Below are 19037 nucleotides of genomic sequence, written 5' to 3'. Positions count from 1 at the left end.
CGTGTTGTTAAAGAAGCTCCAGGAGTCCTATGCAGTAACAGCTGCATGTTTTGTTGAAATGACAGCCTAAAAGTAAGGAGTGCTGGCATTCTGTACAAAATTATTTCCCACACCTGGAGCTTTTTCACAGGTTTCTCACCAACCGGTGCTAGTTTGAGGCCCTAGGAGAGGAGGTCCAGTGGAAGAGAAAAAGCTTTCTGGCAATTCAGTGTTTCAGCAGCATTGGCAGCAAGCTGCTAAATGGCAGAAAAATCATTGGTGGGGTGCATATCAGTGTGGTGGAAACCACAGATGGGTGGTTTATCACCTGCTTGCCTCTTGTGAGCAGCAAGTAGCCCAAAGACCACCTTCTTCCTTGCTGTTTCAAATCCTGATTTGATAATTGAGCAGGCCACAAGTTTAGGAGAAAAACTCTTTAAATAAAACCAGCCTGAAGCAGAATCTCTTTCCTAATGGAGCTGTGAAAACAATTTAGTAGCAGATGTTTGATTTTTGAAGGCATTAAAAAAAAAACCTGTAGTAATGAGGAACATGACTACCATTTGGCATTGTCTTTTTCAAGCAGGTAAATTTTACACCCCCCAATCTCCTTGAGTTTCCTCCTGAAGATTTTTTTTCCAGAGGCCAGGAAATTATCTGCATTTTATTTGACTAGGGAAAGGACAAAGAAGAAAGAACTGGAAAAGGAAAAAAAGACTGCCATAAAAGGATGGATACCCTCCTTCAGTATTGGTTCCACCTCCTTCTAGATGGAAGCTCCCACTGATTCCTGTGGGCTAGCTCTCATTTTCTTCAGATCCCTCTCTGAGTTTAGCTCACTAACCTGGCACAATACCAATTCAGCCACGTCTACAAAAAATTACTGTTCCATCAGGTTAGAGTGGAAACAGCTCGCAATGTCTACAAAACACCAGAATGAACCAGAAAAAAAGAAATGCAACAGGAAGAGGCGGCTAAAATCATACAAACTAGGAAGAAAAAGAAGAAACTAAAACCCCACTTTTGGTGGTATGCAGCTTGTCAGATTAACACTATCAAACTTTTTTTTTGTAACTAGTAATGCCATCTCTAACTAGAAGTATTTCCATTGGTGTCATTTTCCCTGATGCTTTCCTTCCTTTTCTTCCTCTTCTACTTCATAATATAACCAGAGACAGGGTACTTTCCCTAAAACAGAAATCATCAGACTAATTAGAGTAAAATCCCGTAGTAAAAGGTAAGAATAACAAGATACTAAATGTTAAGTCCTCTTGGGTGTAACAACCAAATGAGATGTCTACAACTTAAACTCTTTAGTAACACATAAACAGCAATACTCAACTATGAGCTAGCCACCAGATAGCTATAAGAATGAAACTGTAACGACTATAAGTTCTTAATCTATTTTTTCTTAAAGATATAAATAAAAAAAGAAAATGGTATCATCCACTCTTATACACCCACTAAAAAAGCTACCTGAAAGCTTTCCAGAATACTTCAAGTCAGGGTGGAAAAAAATGCTTTGGAAGCAAGCAGCAGCACAGAACTTACTGCCTTTGTAACACAGAAATTTATACTTTGCTTTCCATTAACAATCAAAGCACAAATGAACAAAACTACTGTGCTTCAGATTAAAATTGAAATGTCTTTTTCTATACAAATCTGCTATTTTTTTACAGTATTTTGCAAACTACACTTGTTAGCACACTTGTAACCATAAACTAATTGATATCTACAATTCTTAAGTCCTGCACTGTTTTAAGAAAGGCATCTTTGTAAGATTCTCCACATGTCAAAAGTCACAAACGTTTTAAACCACTTCACATCATCACTTCACATCAGATTAAGTATGAAGATAAAAACAGTACGTGCATGCTCAAAATATGCTGGTTAACAGCATGAGATGACTCTAAAGTTTCATTTGCTATTAAAGTCTCCCTGCTTAGCATTTAGCATGATGCCGTTTATCACATAAATTTAGAATATTATACTGTATCAATTGCTACACTTGCATACTGTAAAATATTATACTCTTATATGAAGTGTTGTTTTTATACATTAACTTAACCTTCTGAAAGATCAGCAAAATTGGGCATTTCTATTTACACCCAACACCCCCTGATACTACCAAACATGGTACTGGTGTTTCTGTTAACTTCTATTGATCAAAGACATTTGAAGGAACGGCAACGTGTGAATCTGAGTTTCAGTTTTAGACAGACGGGAAAAACAGTATGAGAGTATAGAACAACCTGAGGAACTCAAACTTCCACTGGCATTCACCTAAATTACTATTATCAATCTGAAATATTATGTCTAACATAAGACTTGGTTGTACCTTACCATCTGTAGATTCTCAGCATTTGAATAAATTACACTTTTAGCATGATTTAAGTCACTGTGTAATGCTAAGCCACAGTATTTCACAGAATCACAGGTTGGAAGGGACCTCAGGGATCATCTAGTCCAACCTTTCTAGAAAGAGCACAGTCTAGACAAGATGGCCCAGCACCCTGTCCAGCCAACTCTTGAAAGTGTCCAATGTGGCCGAGTCAACCACTTCCCTGGGGAGATTATTCCAGTGGTTGACTGTTCTCTCTGTGAAAAATTTCCCTCTCATGTCCGGTCGGAATCTCCCCAAGAGCAACTTGTATCCATTCCCCCTCGTCTTCTTGGTGGCCCTTCTCTGGACCCCTTCCAGCCTGGCCACATCCTTTTTTCTACAGCAGGGACCAGAACTGTACACAGTACTCCAGGTGTGGCCTGACAAGCGCTGAGCAGAGAGGGATGATGACTTCTTTATCTCTGCTAGTGATGCCCTTTTTGACGCAACCCAGCATCCTGTTGGCCTTCTTGGCCGCAGCAGCACACTGTTCGCTCACGTTGAGCTGCCTGTCCACCAGTACCCCCAGGTCCCTTTCTTAAAGATAACTGTGGCTTCAAAAGCTTGATAAAGCTGCAGGCATCTACCGTGTCCAATTTGATTCTTAGCACTAGAAATCAACTTAGAACACAAAACTTAGGAGAAAATAAAAAAAAAAAAAGAAAACAAACAAGCTAAGAGTTCACTATCCTAAAAGAGGAAAGATTGAGCGGATCAGAATGCCTCCAAAAAAACCCACAAACTTAAATTAAGGGACACAGCATCAGGTTTGATTCCAGGCAATCAAGTGAAGGATGGAAGAATGCTGTAGATGACATACTTCCTGAAAATTTATACTAATGGCACAACCCCTCCATGAAACAGAAAAAGCTAACAAAATGAAGCAGTTATCCATGCATCAGGAATTTTCAACAACCTTGTGTGATTCTTCTTTAATTTTTACACGTTGAGAAAGAACACATAATTAAGGGAAAGAAAAAAAAAGCAAGGATAAAAAAAGGTGGCCATGTTAACCATTTCAGTCAGGAAGTCACACAAAAAGGCAGCAAGAAAGGGTTCTAAATATAATAAAGAAGACTGTAGAAAATACACATACCTCTTAAATGGAAAAAAGTTACAGATTGCACACAGTTTAACTTTGAAAAAGTGTTAACTGCAACCATACTATGTAAATTTTAAGTATTTTACTATGACTAAATTTTAACAAGGAGATGGGGGTGTAGGTGAGAATAGGTTAGAATGAGCTAAGTAATTTCTGGAAACATTAAGATATGTTGTATTTAAGACACATTAATGGACCTTACTCCATCTCCAGTCCTTTGGAATTACCTTCAAAAATTCACAAAAGTTCTGGGAAAAACAAAAGCATAATCAATAAAAAAATATGGACTGATGTACAGGCTTTTGGCACCATGTTACCTGACAATCTCATAAGTAAAACAACGAGATACAATGTAGTTCTGGTTACAAAAACACAGGTGCAGTATGTTTTAAAAAAAGAAAAAAACCAAAACACATATATATATAAAATTCAAATGTGCTGATCAGGGTTTGTTGCAAAATTGGGAATATATTTTGTGGGATTCTAACTTAAGCCATCTCCTGACCCAACTCAGAAAGACTGGTACGACCCCATGCCCATTCAATAATTTCATTAACAATTTGGATGACAGCAGAGTTAATAAACTTCTAAAATTTTGTGCTGGTTTTGGCTAAACCACAACAAATCTGTAGATGACACGATAATGGTGGCAAACTCTTAGTAGGAGAGCCTCCGACTTCAGAGTCATCTTGGTTACTTAATGTAATGGTCTGAAATCAAGAAAAAGGAAATTCAGTTCAGACCAAAGAAAGTTGTACATTTTGGACAAAAAACAAATGCAGAAACATAAGATGATGTACAATTGGCTAGACAACAGTACCACCAAAAAAGTACTGACAATAAGCCACCCTAAACATGAAACATCCCACAGCTAAAAAGAAAATTTCAATTGTCCAACTCCTAACAAAAGCAACTTAGGAAAAAAAGAGAGAATTATTCTGCTTGTCATGGTGTGTTTACTCACAAAAACACAAGTTTAAAAGACTCATCTATCCCATCCCACTCTCCAAGTAGAGAAGCAACGGTACCTAATCTATCAGGCACACTGGTCATATTAATTGTTGTAATATTAATTGCAATGAAATATTAGAACTGGATACTTCAACAGTCAAACTTTCTCATTTAGAAGCTTATAAAGATTAGGAGGGGGGAAAGAGAAAAAAAAAATCATGCATGACCTTGGTATTTCTGATCCTGCCTCAGTGCTAGATGTTAGATTATATAGTCTTATGATGTAATTAAAATAATTGATAAAATATAGTTAACTTTGTTCAGAATTAAATGCTATGCTACACAGCAAAATGCATGATACTTCACCAAGGGATGCAATAAGTGCCAAGTATTTACTTTCATCACTTACCTTTAAACAGCACTTCAAGATTTTCTCTATGCGAAACACTGTATTTGCAAGCACATGAAGCTGCATAGTAAACTTTAGGTCTACTTGAATTAGCAAGCTGATTCTTCCCCAACATATGTAATTCCTCTTTGCTGTGCTTCAGAACTGTATTTCTTTGTACCTACCCAGAGAAGCTCAAAAGGATCCATTAAGCCCTATGAAGGGATCTCTCTCCTGCTCCCACAATCACAAGATCAGAAGTAGCTTTCCAATATTTGAGCCTTTACATAATTGTACCTTTACACCATTTTCAGCTTTATACCTACAACTATGAGGATTTAAACTGTAGACCTTGCCTACACAGGAAAGGTTAACCCAACACACAACCACCCACTATTTAGTGGTAACTTTTCACCTCCAATTTAGCTTACATTTGGAAAGTAAAGATAAACTCATCAAAAATTTATGCAGAGATGAGGTGTGCATGGGGAAATTTATACCAAGTCTGCTAGTAAAATTCTTCTATGTTTGCAAAAGTTTAGTAGAATCCCACCACTGTACTAATGTACTTACATGCTTTCCATATTTGTGCTCTGGAGGAGACTAAAGGCAGTGCCCTAGTATCCTAGTATTCTAGTATCCTAGTACTCCACACCTAAAAGTGCAGTTCAGCAGTAGATCTGCATTGATCTAACATCACAGAGTCATCACGGGGTTCCCTGTTCGCCTTTTCCCTGTGGTCCCACCCTTCCAGAGTTCAGCAGATCCTTAACTGATCCAATAAAACCTGTTGATCTCTCTGAAAACTTTTTCCTTGCAGTCTAGCAAACAAAATCAGCTCAGTAATAGGTCCAGGGAGCACCCTGATTTAGAGCACGACAAGCTGATCAGCAGTGGGAGGGTGGTCAGTGTGGGAAGAATGGAGCCAATACTCTTCCTCCCAACACTAACTTTCCCACAGCAGCAAGCTGTAACATCAAACCATATAAAGCGAGCACCTAGAGTATGTAGAATAAAGCCCCCACAAGATACTCTGATGTTATTTTGAAACCTACTTTGAACACACATCAACTGAGAGGTTTGTTACAGCATTCTTGATGGTCAGCTACTAGCAGCAAATTTAAGCATCTCTTCCCTTAGTGAAGCTTCTATGAACAAAGTTCCAGTAAACAATTTGTACCACATAAATCATGACAGTGCTGAAGTTTGTTGTTGTAGATCTGAAGTTTGTTGTACTGATCTGTCATGGCTTATTTATCTTGTTATAATTGCACAGCATGAGAGTGATGACATATAGCTCAGTATATTTCACAATTCATACCAGGGGTAGTCAAATGAATTAGTAAATTTGCCTTAGATATGACCTGATTTGCTATGAAATGCTTCTCAATCATCCAATGCAATCAGATATCCATCTACTATCCTAACCCATTTTCAAAAGTTCAGAATAAAAAAAAGCAGTATGATGCTTCGATAAAGTCTCTGCTTGAATGTGAATGGTTGCTGTTTCACATCTCTAAAGAAGTTAACAGATTTGCAATTTTTTCTGCAATAATGTAAACATTATTGTAATCAATGTCTCAAACCAGTCTCTGAACTGACTTTATTATGCTCAATGCTAAAGCAACTGTATCAAGCACAAATAAACATAGAATTATTTAGGCAGCTCTTTTGTGAAATGCTGGATTATTCCTTGTTATTTACTCTTAAACTGGGGGGTTTTCCCCACTATTCCAATTAGAACTTTATAAATATTCTCTGGAATTTACTGCAGCAGACTGCATTTCACTCTCGAAATACCATCTCAAGACCTGAACAGTGAGTATAGCAAGTCTAAATGTTTGTCCATGTGTTATTCTAGTTCTTGAGGTCTGTTTCCAGAAATTAAGGCTTGAGTACAAAAAACAACAATTAATAGTTACTGAAGTTAAAAAATGAAATGCGATTTTATGCTCATACGTGCAGTTTCAGTTCATAAATGTTACCCTTGCTTTACACTTTGGTCCTAGATTATCACTTGTGCACTAGGATGCCTAAATCCATATAGTAAAGTGACAGTAAGACAAAGATTTTAAGTGAAAAACTGTCTTTGGAATGAAATTACTGGACAGAAAGAATTCACAAATCTAATTTTCCTGCTCAGTCTTACTCTAATATAACTCAGTTTAGACCAAAACCTAAAAGCTATGAAACAAATCCCACTGCTGTTTCCTGTGAATATGTTCTCTGTCAAGCACCCTTCTCACAGTTAACTAAAATCTAGCCTTAGAATTAAAAAGTTTTCAGCATGATCACTAAACTATCCCTCATATGACCCCATCTATTCTTGAAAATATAGAAGAATATAATTTGGTGCAAGAAAAGAAGTATCTTTTGGGGGGGGGGGGGGGGAACCCCAAACAAAACCCCAAAACCCAGCTGTTCAAGTCAAATTATCATCACATAAAGCACTTTTTATCCAGAAACACATTTCTAGGAAAAAAAAAAGCACTGTTAGTCCTTCACCAAGTCATACATGAATTTCATTGAATATTACTTCTTGCAACAAACAAATTTAGGAAATTAAGCTTCCAGTCAAGGAAAACAAAGATCAGCTGAATTGCCAGGAGGTAGAACAGTTTATTCCTAATTTGCAACTAACTAAACTGTTGCTAACCATACAGCAGATGTCTTCCCAGTTCCTGGTCCTTCCTGCACACAGGTCTACTCCACCCTTCACACCAACTTTAGCATTTAACAGTGTTACACTTCAACCACTGAAACTGACAGAAAACTCTATTTGTTTTCAGGTAAGATTTCAGCCAGGCTACCAAATAACATCAGCTCACAATAGGTATGATAATCACTGAAGTTAGTGCAGGTAGCAACAACTTCCTTGTTCTGATAGTGAGACTTCCCTCTAGTTCTCTATCGCCAACTCTCATCTGTTCCAATCCCCTCTCCCGAACCCACTCTGGAACTCTCAAAGTCCTCTGCTGAACATATTTACCGATCCTGAATGGCAGACAACTGTTCTGATTTTCTACAAGGCATGAAGTTACATTGATTAGGAAGACTGCCAGAGCTATACCAAGGCATGATCACCTTCCCACCCACCTGCACTGGATCCTCATGAGGTTTTGCAAACCCTGGAAGAAACCCAGCAAACACCCATATCTTCGGAGGAAACTGATTTACACTTCTATTTAGCTAGCCATTTATATTTACAGATTATTTATAATTATTTTATTTAATTTTATAACAAATTTTAGTTACCAACTGTAATTATAATCTCAGCAAGCCATTTAACATAAAGCTAAGCATCTCAACCCACCCCCAACTCCCCTTTTTAAGACTTAGAAACTGGACATGAAGGAAATCAAAAATCTAACCCCATCAAGGCTCAGAAATCATAAGCAAGCCTTTCTCTCATTCACTGGCAGTTTAAGAACTTGTTGACAATGAAGTAACTCCTAATGTTAAAAAAGTTTGCACGAATCTTCAGAGTTGTAACAGCACACTCGCTCCACGGAATACAATAAATAAGTACCAAATTCCTTGACATACATATCATCTGTATAAGGTGCTTCCCTCTTAAGACAAGTAATTAAGGAAAAAATGATAACAACTAGCTTGCCCATATAACAGAATGTGCTAACATCATCCTCATGATTTATTTAAAAAACAGTGCATGCAAAAAACCCTGAAATGTCGTATCTTTCCTACAAACAGGCTCTGACACGTTTGTCCATGTATTCAGGACTAAGCCTGTTGTATATCTACATTCAAGGCATATTTGCTCAGAATAATAAACATCCCAAACATGGCGCTGAAGTGTGCCGCTGCTGGAGTGAAAGCTTGGCTCTTCCAAAACAAATATTTTTTTTCATTTTAAAAAGTACCCGTGTTAAGGGAGGGTTGTGTCTCCAAAATTACTGCAGGGAACCAACCACAGATTAGGGTCATCAAAACAGCAAAACGCATGTACACAGGTAGGGTGAGGTTTCCCACCCTACCTGCATGATGGAACAGAAGGAACCATGGCAAAGAAATTCACATATTTCTCTTGCCAAGTCTGCCAGGGGGAGCAAAGCAGCACAGATGCCAACTGCGGTTCCCCACAGTCAATCTCTGCTCATCTCCGCCTGGCCTCTCCCCTCCCCCTCTGCACGGTTTGCCCCACTGCAGCAGCATCCTCCGGAAGGCAGTGCCCTTGACCCTCCACAGCGAGGAGAGCGCCCGCCCTTCATTGGAGCCCAAGAGAACACCACTGCGAAGCGGCGCAGCGGAAGGAGCGGCCGGCCCGGACTGAGGGACGCGGAGCTCCCCCGTCGCCTCTGACAGTGAGCTGGCCCTGCCGCACACTCGCGGCCAGAGGCCGCCGCCGGGCCAAAGGGCTTCCGCTGGCGGCCGCGGGGACCAACGGCCGCGGGGACCAACGGCCGCGGGGACCAACGGCCGCGGGGACCAACGGCCGCGGGGACGCGAGGCGGCCCAGCCAGCAGCGCCCTTGGCCGCGAGGCGAGGCGCGCCGCCCCCCCACCCCAGCGGCCTACCGGCCCGCCGGCGAGGGCCGGGCAGCCCCGCGGGGCGGGTTCTCACCTGGCGGGGGCCGGCGGGCGGGCAGCAGCGGCGGCGGGGGGCCGGAGGAGGGGCAGGAGACGCGGGCAGAGGGCCCGCAAGCACCCAGCAGAGCTCAGCAGCGCAGCCATGACCCCCGCGCGCGCGCGCGCCTGAAGCGGAGGAGCACGTGAGCCGGGCACAGCGCTACCGCGCAGGCGCACCAGGGGGCAAGGGGGCGGTAAGCGCCGGCGCTACGTGATAAGAGGAACCATTCCCTGCGTGGCCCGGGGGGAGAAGAGGTTGTCGGCTCCACTCAGGCACCGGCGCGCTCCCGGTCCCACCCCGCGCCAATAATGGGACGTTCCACACAAGATAGGCGGTGCAGCCCTAAGCGCCAGCCCGGCGAGGCTCCAGGAGGGCGCTGTTCGCTGTTAGCTAGGGGAAGGCGCGGGCTGGGCGCGTCCCGCCGCGCTGCCGGGGGCGGAGGGAGCGCAGGGAAGGCTAGGTTTTCCCGGCGGCCTCAGCCGGGAGACCGGCACCTCCTCGCGTGCCGCTTGGGGTGGGCGTGCAGTGGCTGCCCGCCCGTGCCTGCGGACGGAAGTCACGTGGGCGCCGCTGACCGACTGCGCGCGGGGGGGGGGGGCGGGGCTAGGCTGGCCGTTGGAGGCTGTTGTGGCGGGGCATGCTTCTGGGTGGTCCCGGTGTCCGGCCGTCCCTCTCTGGAGCGGGGGGAAGGCGGCTGCTGGTGGCTGCCGCTCGCCCGGGGCTTCAGGAGGGAGGGAGGTGCCGCTCGCTGCCGGCCGGTTGGTTCGGGCGCTGCTGACAGCGCGGCGGGCGAATGCGGGGAAAAGTTCCTCGGCTTGTTCCTGTCGGTCATAAGAAAAACTCCGTCTCGCCCGCGCACCTAGTTGATTTGTACGTGTCGCGCTGAGAAAGCAATACTCGGGTGGTCGGGCTGAGAAAGCCACTGGTGGTGGTTAGGCTTTACAGGGGCCTCTCTTCCCTGGTTCCCTCCCTTCTGGGAACAAACTGGGGGCGAGGAACAGGGGAAGAGCCTTAATGAAAAACTTTTTAACCGTAAATCTCTACCTGAGCCTGTTTATATTTTCTAAGGTGCCATCTGGAACAGGCTCCCCAGGGAGGCAGTGAACGGCACCAAGCCTGACGCTATTCAAGAAGCACCTGGACAACACTCTCAGAGAAATGGCGTAAATTTGGGGTTGTCCTGTACAGGGACAGGAGTTGGACTTGATAATCCTTGTGGATCCCTTCCAACTCAGGACTTTCTATGACTCTGTGGTCTGCGTTGATGTTATGTTTGGCATGCAAGTTAAAGCTGGTTCCTATGACTTAAACCACTAAATTAGATAGGTACTTATAAGCTAAGTGCATGTTTTCGTACAAAAGACATGTAATGGTTTTGTCATAGATGGCAAATAATTACTCCAGGGGGCAGATTGTTCATCAGAAGAGACAAGATTGATTTTTATAAAATCAATTGTGATCGGCCATTTCCAAGTACGCTTCACTTGGTAAGACTTGTAAAGTCTCCTCATCAAGATGCGAAAGGCCCAGTTTTTAAAAGTTGTGAATACCTCCTTTTGGCGTTCATAAGGAAGTCCTGGATGTTCAAGATTTTTCCTAGTCAAGCCATAAGACAGAAGCTACAGCTAGTAACACAATATTTGTAATGTCACTGTTTGTCATGGCTTCTGCCATATCACAGTGTTTTGGTATTTTGCAGAATACAGAGTTCAGCCTTGATAAGGAAGACAGAGATGAATTTTTTAACCCAAGTGCAAACCTAGTACTATTCATGCTAATTATTAGGCTGGCTTAGGTATGTGCTTACCAAACTTGTTTATGGAGTAGAGGCCCTGGGAGCTTGCTCTAAAGACACAATACAAAAATGTCTACAATGCTTTCAGTAAGGACCAGAAATGATGAAGCAAATGACTGGAAGAGTAAAAGAATATGACATTGGCCAGCATAATAAATAGTAGGTTCTTGTTCCTGAGACTTCACTGCTGCGGAATTGGTAAAAAACAGTTCTAAGAAGTGTTTTCAAGGAGAACAATGGGACAGATGTTGACCAGGAATTCCTCCAACGGACAAAGAAAATGTAAAGGTGTTTGAAAATCTACTGAATAGATAATGGGATCTGAAATGATGGGCTGCTCAGAGAGGAGTTGCCTTTCACTACTACCTGAGGGGTTGTAGATGGGATTCTGTAAAGACAGCTATTTGATGTCAGAAGGAAAGGAGGTCCCAAAGAGTTAATCCTCCCAAGTAGGAGGATTGCTAAAGATGCGCTAGTGGAAGGAAGGACTCATAGAAGCCCAGGAGGAAAAGCTGCAGTCAGCTGCATAAGGGACAAGTGAAAAAGCAGGTATGAATGAGTCCAGGCTACAAGAGATGTGAAGGAAAGGTCTGTGATAGACACAGGGCCAGGAAAAGGAAGCAGTCTAAGGAAACGTGGTTTGTTGGTCTTGCAACCAAAAGAAAGGATTAACAGAAAGCTCCAGGCAAGCAAAAGAAATACTCTGTTCTTTCCTCTCTCTAAACAAGCCACATCCTCCAGATTCTTTGCTGGATTTGCTCAGCCCAGGCAATTTATTCACATCATTAATAATTCCCAGGAGACTATCCCTAGGGATAGTAATTAAGCAGTGCCATGTTATGTTCCTGGGCTCTGGAGCTTTGTCTCTACTATTGAATTCCTATTCTCTACAACAATTTCAGCCTGTGGCAGACAATTGCCTGGCATGGTTTGAAGAATTGGCATCAAACAGCCTGGGGCTCCTGCCAGGAGGCAGTCTGGTGGTGGCCACACTGTGCTAGAGGGTGTGAGGATTTGAAAGGAAGGACTCTGGCCAAACTCTTCCAGTTGGCTTGAAGGCTGCAGAGTGGTTCTGGTTATTTAAGGTAATGGATGAGCATTGCCTACATGCACCCTACCTCTGCTGTAACTTGTAAGTTCTGGTAAGGTTTCTGCTAATTTCGTAGAGAAGTGTTTCTCATAAACAGTTCTTAATGATTTTTAAAACTTAATTGAAGTGTGATAGAGAAATATCCAAAGCAAGAGTTGTAATAACATGCAGTAATTGGAGCTTTCTTCACTCATTCTCCCGTCTTTCAAATAAAACCCCTTATGTACAAAACAGCTTAAAAAAAGCAGTTTATGTTGCAGTTAGCATTGGAAAGTCTGGAAATCCAAAGTTAAAATTACCCCCTAAATACATCCTAAGAATCTGAGCAGTGAAAACGTTTAGAGTGAATGATCTAAGTTGTGTCAAAATGCCTTTGCAACAGTGGAGGAAACATAAGAGGACATGCAGAAGAGACTCAGTATTGGCCTAGGACTGTTGCCCTTAGGCAGTTTGGATGTCACTGCTATATGTCAGAGGGTAAGACGATAACGGGGATCGTGGCTAATTCCCTTTATCTCATGTGAGAGGGTTATGAGATGTTAACCTTTGAAAAAGCGAAACGTGGTCTGGGCCTGTGGCCTGCGCAATGGGGCCCGGGTTAATTCCATGGTTCCTTCGGGACTTAGAGGTGCCCTCTACTGGCCTGAGCTGTCTGACGGAGCCGTCAGATGCCTGTTGGAATGGTGGGGTTCATTTCTAGAGCTTTCAACGCAGGAGGAGGTCTTAAGGTGGGCACAAGAAAGCTTGTAGTGTTTAGAGGGCGACCTCTTGATCCTAACCTGATACTTCTGCCTGTTCTGTCCCGTTCCCTAAATTAACACAGTCTCATCTAAAGGCAACTCTGCACAGATGATACCCGTGCAGCAAGACATGCATCTTCCCACCAAGGACCTAATTCAGTGTGGTGCGTAGTCAACATTACACAACAGGGAGAAGCAACATAGTTCCCAGCATTCATTTAGTGGCTGCATTCATCTTGGGAAATCGGGAAGGTTTGCCATGGAGAGAATAATTTGGGGCATTTATCTGAGACTTTGGGGAAGGAGGGACATGGAATTGAGAAGATGGTGGGATACATACATATTGGTATTGTTAGTATCACTAATGGGATTATTTCTGGTGGCTAAGTAAGGATAAGCTTAGATTTCAGACAGCATGGTACTTAAGAATTCTGGTAAGAAGGATATGCATTCTTAATGTATATTGAGGGAATATGACAAAGAAACCAAAAACTGACCTTTCCCTATGACTTGTTCTCTAAACCTGACTGAAAATGTTGGCTTAAGCCTCTTGCCTAATCTCAGGCATACAATTCAGGCTGAAGCAGTAACGACTCTGGAGGAGATTACTCTCAAGGCAGTGAAAGATAGGGGGTTAATGATGAATGTGGTTCTCTGTAGGTTTATATTAATATAGATATATGCAGATACTCTTCTGTGACACTCTTGCTGAGATTTTTGTACACTTTTAATATCTCATTTCCGTTTTGTTCCGAGAGGAGAAAGTAGGATCAGCTTGAAGTACTTGCATGACTGTTATTGCAAACCCTCACATTTTTCTGTTGGATCCTCAATATTTCTCAGATCTTGTGAAAATATGTATTTCAGCTTCAATTGGCAAAAAACCCTAAAGCATAACCTGAGAACATCTGATTAATTTAGAGAAAAAAAAATGTGTTAAAATGGTGTTTTTTAAAACAAATGTGTGATTTTTAGAGCTTTAGTTGCTTAATGTTAGCAATAATGTGATTTCCTTGTTTGGAATATTTTCAGGGATCCCAAACTGTCTCCAGCTTTTATTACTTCAATGTCTTTCAGGTCTTGCAATTTGGCCAGTGTTACCTAACAGACAGCAAAGCAGCTCTCCACAAAAAATCCGTAGTTGCAAAAAGATTGAAGTCAAAAAGTTTTCTGAACTAGCCAGGTTTTATTTTAAGAAGATGAAAATGAAGACACAAAAGAACACATTGTTCAGAAGGGAAGTGGAGAAGGGTGACAACAGAGTAGTTTGACAGAAAGGAAGGAGAAATGTGTGAGATGGGAGTAACTGAGTAGCTAGCATTGCTGCTGACTGGATGGAAAGAGGACTGTGGTTCACCTCCCAGAAACAAGATGACAGTAAGCACAGCTCACTTGCAAGAAGACAGTGGGAACATGCATGTATTTTTTCATGGACATTTAAGATTAAATTTTGTTGCTCAGCTGCCTTTGGGGGCTGTTTGTCTCTCAGGTGTCAACTGTTTCCACTCTTCTCCCCAATGAAAAAGCTCCTCTCATCCATGCTGTAAGTTTACTTAAGTTTAAGCCATTCTCATAATCTATGGAAGCCTGGCTGCACAGCTTTGATGGTATGGCACATTGTTTTGCTTTGTTCTGGGTCTGGCAGGGTGGTAAAACCAAACCGAGATACTGGAACAGGAAGGAGAGGTAGCAAAGAAAGAATCAAAGAGCCAAATCTTAGGTTTTGTTGAAATTACAAATAAGGTGGCAAACCAAGGAACAGGAGAAAGATGGATAAAAGTTGAAAATTGCTGCTTGAGAGTCCTGTTGATTACCATATAAAAACTTAGTTTTCTTGTAAAACAATTCCTTTCCAATGGCTAATGGTGGCTTAATCTCTAACAAAATGCTAAATTAATTCCTTATTGTATGTATCTGCTAGTTGAAATGTTTCTGCAGGCAAAAGTATGCCTTTGCTGTTGTTTGATCCCACCCAAAATCTTTGATGAGCTCTTTTAGAGCTGTATTGCACTGCAAAATACTTATTTCCATTGCAGATGCAAAATAATTTAGCTCCCTGTTCTCCTCAGCTCTGTTAGTTTTGCAAGGTTAGTAGAAATTTTAATAAGTAGTAGTGCCTTTATTTTTTAACCAAGTCAGCAAATCTTATCCTGGCTATCTACAGGGAGTAGATCTGATGAGTAAGAAGCTGCTTTTTTTATATAGTTACTTTTCAGAGGTTCACAGTCTGAAAATGGTTGTGACATAACTGGGTCACATCTGAAATTTTTCTATAAGCTGCATAAAATGGGAAGTTGAGGTAGCTGCTTTTGTCAGAAGGTATATTCTTAGAGCTGCAGTGAATCATGTAGCTGAGAGATTTGCTTATTGTACTGTTACGGAAAACTGCAAACCCATCATGAATCTGTAACCGATTAGTAGTCCTGCAGTCTCTTAAATCTGTTGCTTTTTAATAATAGCAAAGTAAGAATTACAATATATATGCATGTGCATCACATATTGTGTTTCTTCTGTCGTTGCCTTCATTTTACATGTTTAATTGTGGGCATGCTGTATTATGAAGAGTGTGGTGTCCCAGGGTTTGCCTGTTATGAGCATTGGAGGGGAGGAAAGTAGTAAGACAAGTAAGAATGGTAAACCTATTTCAGCTGCCGGTAGCCCAAGTATGTAACAAATAATTTTCAGATTTTGATGCATGGTCTAACTTTTGGTTGGAAACAAGAATGGAATGACTCAGAGATCATGCAGATTGCTGTCTGGACTGGGAAATTATCATAAAACAAGATTAAGAAGCTTACGCAGTTTACTTCAGGTAAGAATCCTTATGCTGTTTTTATATCAGTGGACAGGCCGGCTGATTCTTGCTGCCAAATCTCCTATCCCAAACAGCGGAAAAAAAAATTATAATTCGGGATATAAGATAGATTGGGTGAGAGTATCTGAAGTCTAGGCTTCTGCTTTGGTTCAAATATTTGAGCTTTTCTTATAGATGTTCTGATTTATCTTAAAGGTTATTGAGTATTTTTTAGGAGTTGGGCAGTTAGTCATAGGTGACCTAGAAGGTTAATCCAAAGGCTACTTAGAGTCTGCAAAACCTAATCCACTAACTTTAAAATGAATGTTAAATCCCGTGGTGTACGTATACAGTGTATGTATACCTCACATGTCTACCTCACTGGTATAAATGCTAGGGACAGATACAGCATGCTACTATACATTTGTACTGCTCATTTGTCTGAACAACATTTAATTTAGTTTTATTCAGGTCATTCAAATATGATATGGGTGTCTAAACTGGTAGCTGGATTGTTATCCTTATGAACAATAATCAAATTAGCTTTTATTGGGTTAAAAACTCCCATTTTTCTGTTTATTTCTCTTCCCTCAGAGTTAAGTCCACAAACCTGACTGACCTGGAAGACAGAAATGTCTGGAGAGGTGTAAGCAAGCAGTTTGAAAGGCAGAGAGCAAGAATCTCTTAAAACAGAGCAGTCACTGATGGGTGAAGTTTTTAATTTTTTTGGCAGCTGGTCTGCTTTGAGAGATTTTTCTTCTCTTGCTAATTTTTCCGTCATCCCTGCTGGACATTTCTGCCCTACTGGTTAAGTCAAATGCCAAATCAAATGTTGGTATGGCTGTGCTCTAACTGAGGAGTAATATTTCCCTTGTGAAGGCACAGCAGAAACAATTATTTTTCTGCTTTTGTTTTAAGTGCAAGTACTGATTGTGTTACAAGACAAAACTTAAGTGTCAATTAGTCATGTAGAAAACTTGTATTGTTTCCCTAGCTTTAATTGTTTTTTGAAAGAGTTTCCTCCAGAGCTGCTGAGTTTAAAAAACAAATAGATATACTTACCATAAGTAGGGTTCAGTGGTGGCCTTTTCTATGTTGCTTTAGGCCCTTGAATGGGTTTTATACATTTTTTTAATGTTATGTCCTGAAAAAAAATCTGTCTTTCCTAAAGAAGTGCACATTTATAGTAAAACATTTTTCTAGCTAGACCTGTGCGCACACACGGTGAGTTAGGGACAAAACGTTAGCACAACTGAAATAAAATTTTCAGTTAATGAAAGTCAAATCCAAGTGTGAATTCCAAATTTGGTTAACAAACAGCTTTATCTTTGTGGTTTCTGAGTACTTTGTATTTTCCTAACCACTTAGCTTTCCTACTACGAAAAATAAATGTTTATCATTAAATACCATAGACTCTATCAAACAGACTTATTTTTTTATAAACTTCAGTTTGGGTGACTGGACTGGTATCATTTAACTGGAAAGAGTAACCTGTTTCAGCAACGTGGGTTGTGTTGCTGATATTTTCCCGTTGCTGCAAAGTGTGAAGACTGGAAAGCTCAAGTATTTCCCATAGGGCAGATACTGTCTGGATAAATCAAAATGAAATAGCACTTGAATATATTGGGCTATCCAAGGTGCAGCATAAATGATCCCTGGAAAGGAAGATAAAATTATTAATGTTTTAAACATACCTCCTACGAAAAAAAAACTTTTTACTTGAGTGAGGTAGTAGACACTCCAGAAGGGAGAGCTGCTCAGCAGGAGGATCTGGATAGGCTGGAAGGGTGGGCCAGCAAGAACCTTATGAAGTTCAACAAGGAGAAGTGTAAGGTCATGCACCTGGGAAAACATAATCTGGGAGTGCAGCACAGACTGGGATCCACCTGGCTGGAGAGCAGCTCTGTGGAAGGGGGCATGGGGGTCCTGGTGGACAGAAAGCACAACATGAGCGAACAGTGTGCTGCTGCGGCCAAGAAGGCCAACAGGATGCTGGGTTGCGTCAAAAAGGGCATCACCGGCAGAGATAAAGAAGTCATCATCCCTCTCGGCTCAGCGCTTGTCAGGCCACACCTGGAGTACTGTGTACAGTTCTGGTCCCTGCTATAGAAAAAAGGATGTGGCCAGGCTGGAAGGGGTCCAGAGAAGGGCCACCAAGATGATCAAAGGACTGGGAAGCCTGCCATATGAGGCTAGGCTGGGAGAACTGGGTTTGTTCAGCCTTGAGAAAAGGAGGCTCAGAGGGAGTCTCATCACCATGTACCAGTACTTAGGGGGTAGCTACAAAGAAGATGGAGACTCCCTTTTTACACAGAGTCACATGGAGAGGACAAGGGGGAATGGACACAAGTTGCTCTTGGGGACATTCCAATTAGACACCAGAGGAAAATTTTTCACAGTGAGGAAAGTCAACCATTGGAATCATCTCCCCAGGGAAGTGGTTGACTCGGCCACATTGGACACTTTCAAGAGTTGGCTGGACAGGGTGCTGGGCCATCTTGTCTAGACTGTGCTCTTCCTAGAAAGGTTGGACTAGATGATCGCTGAGGTCCCTTCCAACCTGTGATTCTGTGATACTTTTCCCTAACCTGTCTAATAAATTGCTTTAAATATGTGACTTTGCAGCATAGAAGTATTTGTGTATTTCTGTAAACTCATGGTTTAAAGGCATTAATCAAAAACATGCAAAAGAGATGGTATTTTCAGCAGTGTGGAAAGAAATATTTCAAACATGGATTCACTGTGCAAAATCTTGTGCTTATTATTGGCAGATACGCGTTCTGATGAAGCCATGAAACACTTTTTTTATTATTTTACCAAATCAGTGGAGCATGAAATTCTTGTCCAAGTCACTGATTTTGTACACTGAAAGTTGGCCTTAAAATAAAATTTAAAATAGAGCTTTGTCCTAATTTGTTTTGTTTCTTGATTGTTGCTGTTCTTTGGTAAGTACCAGTAAAAATTGCTTATTTTCAGAATGAAGAGCGTATTGCATCTTTCACAGTGAGAATTTCTTCCCACATATTTGTAATATTTGAGCTGAATAAATGTTAGTAAGGAAAAGAAAACAAAACAGTTCTTAAATGGTATGGCTAGGTTTATAAATTTGCAGGGAAAACTGAGATTGAAGGATTCTTCCTCCTCTTCTGCTTTATGCAAAAGACCTTCTGGCTACAACTGATTCCTGGAAAATAACTCTTCTGTCCAAGGGACCAGATGTCTCTCCAA

At 41.6% G+C, this 19037-nt stretch overlaps 1 protein-coding gene and 1 long non-coding RNA gene across 4 annotated transcripts in view; one reads left to right on the top strand and one right to left on the bottom strand.

Moving 5' to 3' along the window:
* Positions 1-9575, bottom strand: part of LRPPRC (leucine rich pentatricopeptide repeat containing) — a 97606-nt gene extending 88031 nt beyond the window's left edge. For both annotated transcript variants that reach the window (XM_064446100.1, XM_064446101.1), the window contains exon 1: positions 9385-9575. In XM_064446100.1, coding sequence (XP_064302170.1) covers positions 9385-9494 — 110 coding nt within the window. In that variant the 5' untranslated portion in view covers positions 9495-9575. The remainder of the gene's footprint in view (positions 1-9384) is intronic.
* Positions 9576-9683: 108 nt separating this feature from the next.
* On the top strand, positions 9684-18426 carry LOC135312463 (uncharacterized). 2 transcript variants are annotated; one of them, XR_010372002.1, is made up of 2 exons: positions 9684-10260; positions 14093-18426. It is a non-coding gene; the product is annotated as an uncharacterized LOC135312463 (long non-coding RNA). The 2 variants fall into 2 exon arrangements; XR_010372001.1 differs by having other exon boundaries at positions 9684-10716.
* Positions 18427-19037: the final 611 nt, after the last annotated feature.

Source organism: Phalacrocorax carbo, chromosome 3, assembly GCF_963921805.1.
Source record: "Phalacrocorax carbo chromosome 3, bPhaCar2.1, whole genome shotgun sequence".
NCBI lineage: Eukaryota > Metazoa > Chordata > Aves > Suliformes > Phalacrocoracidae > Phalacrocorax > Phalacrocorax carbo.
This window is presented reverse-complemented; position numbering and strand designations above follow the sequence as displayed.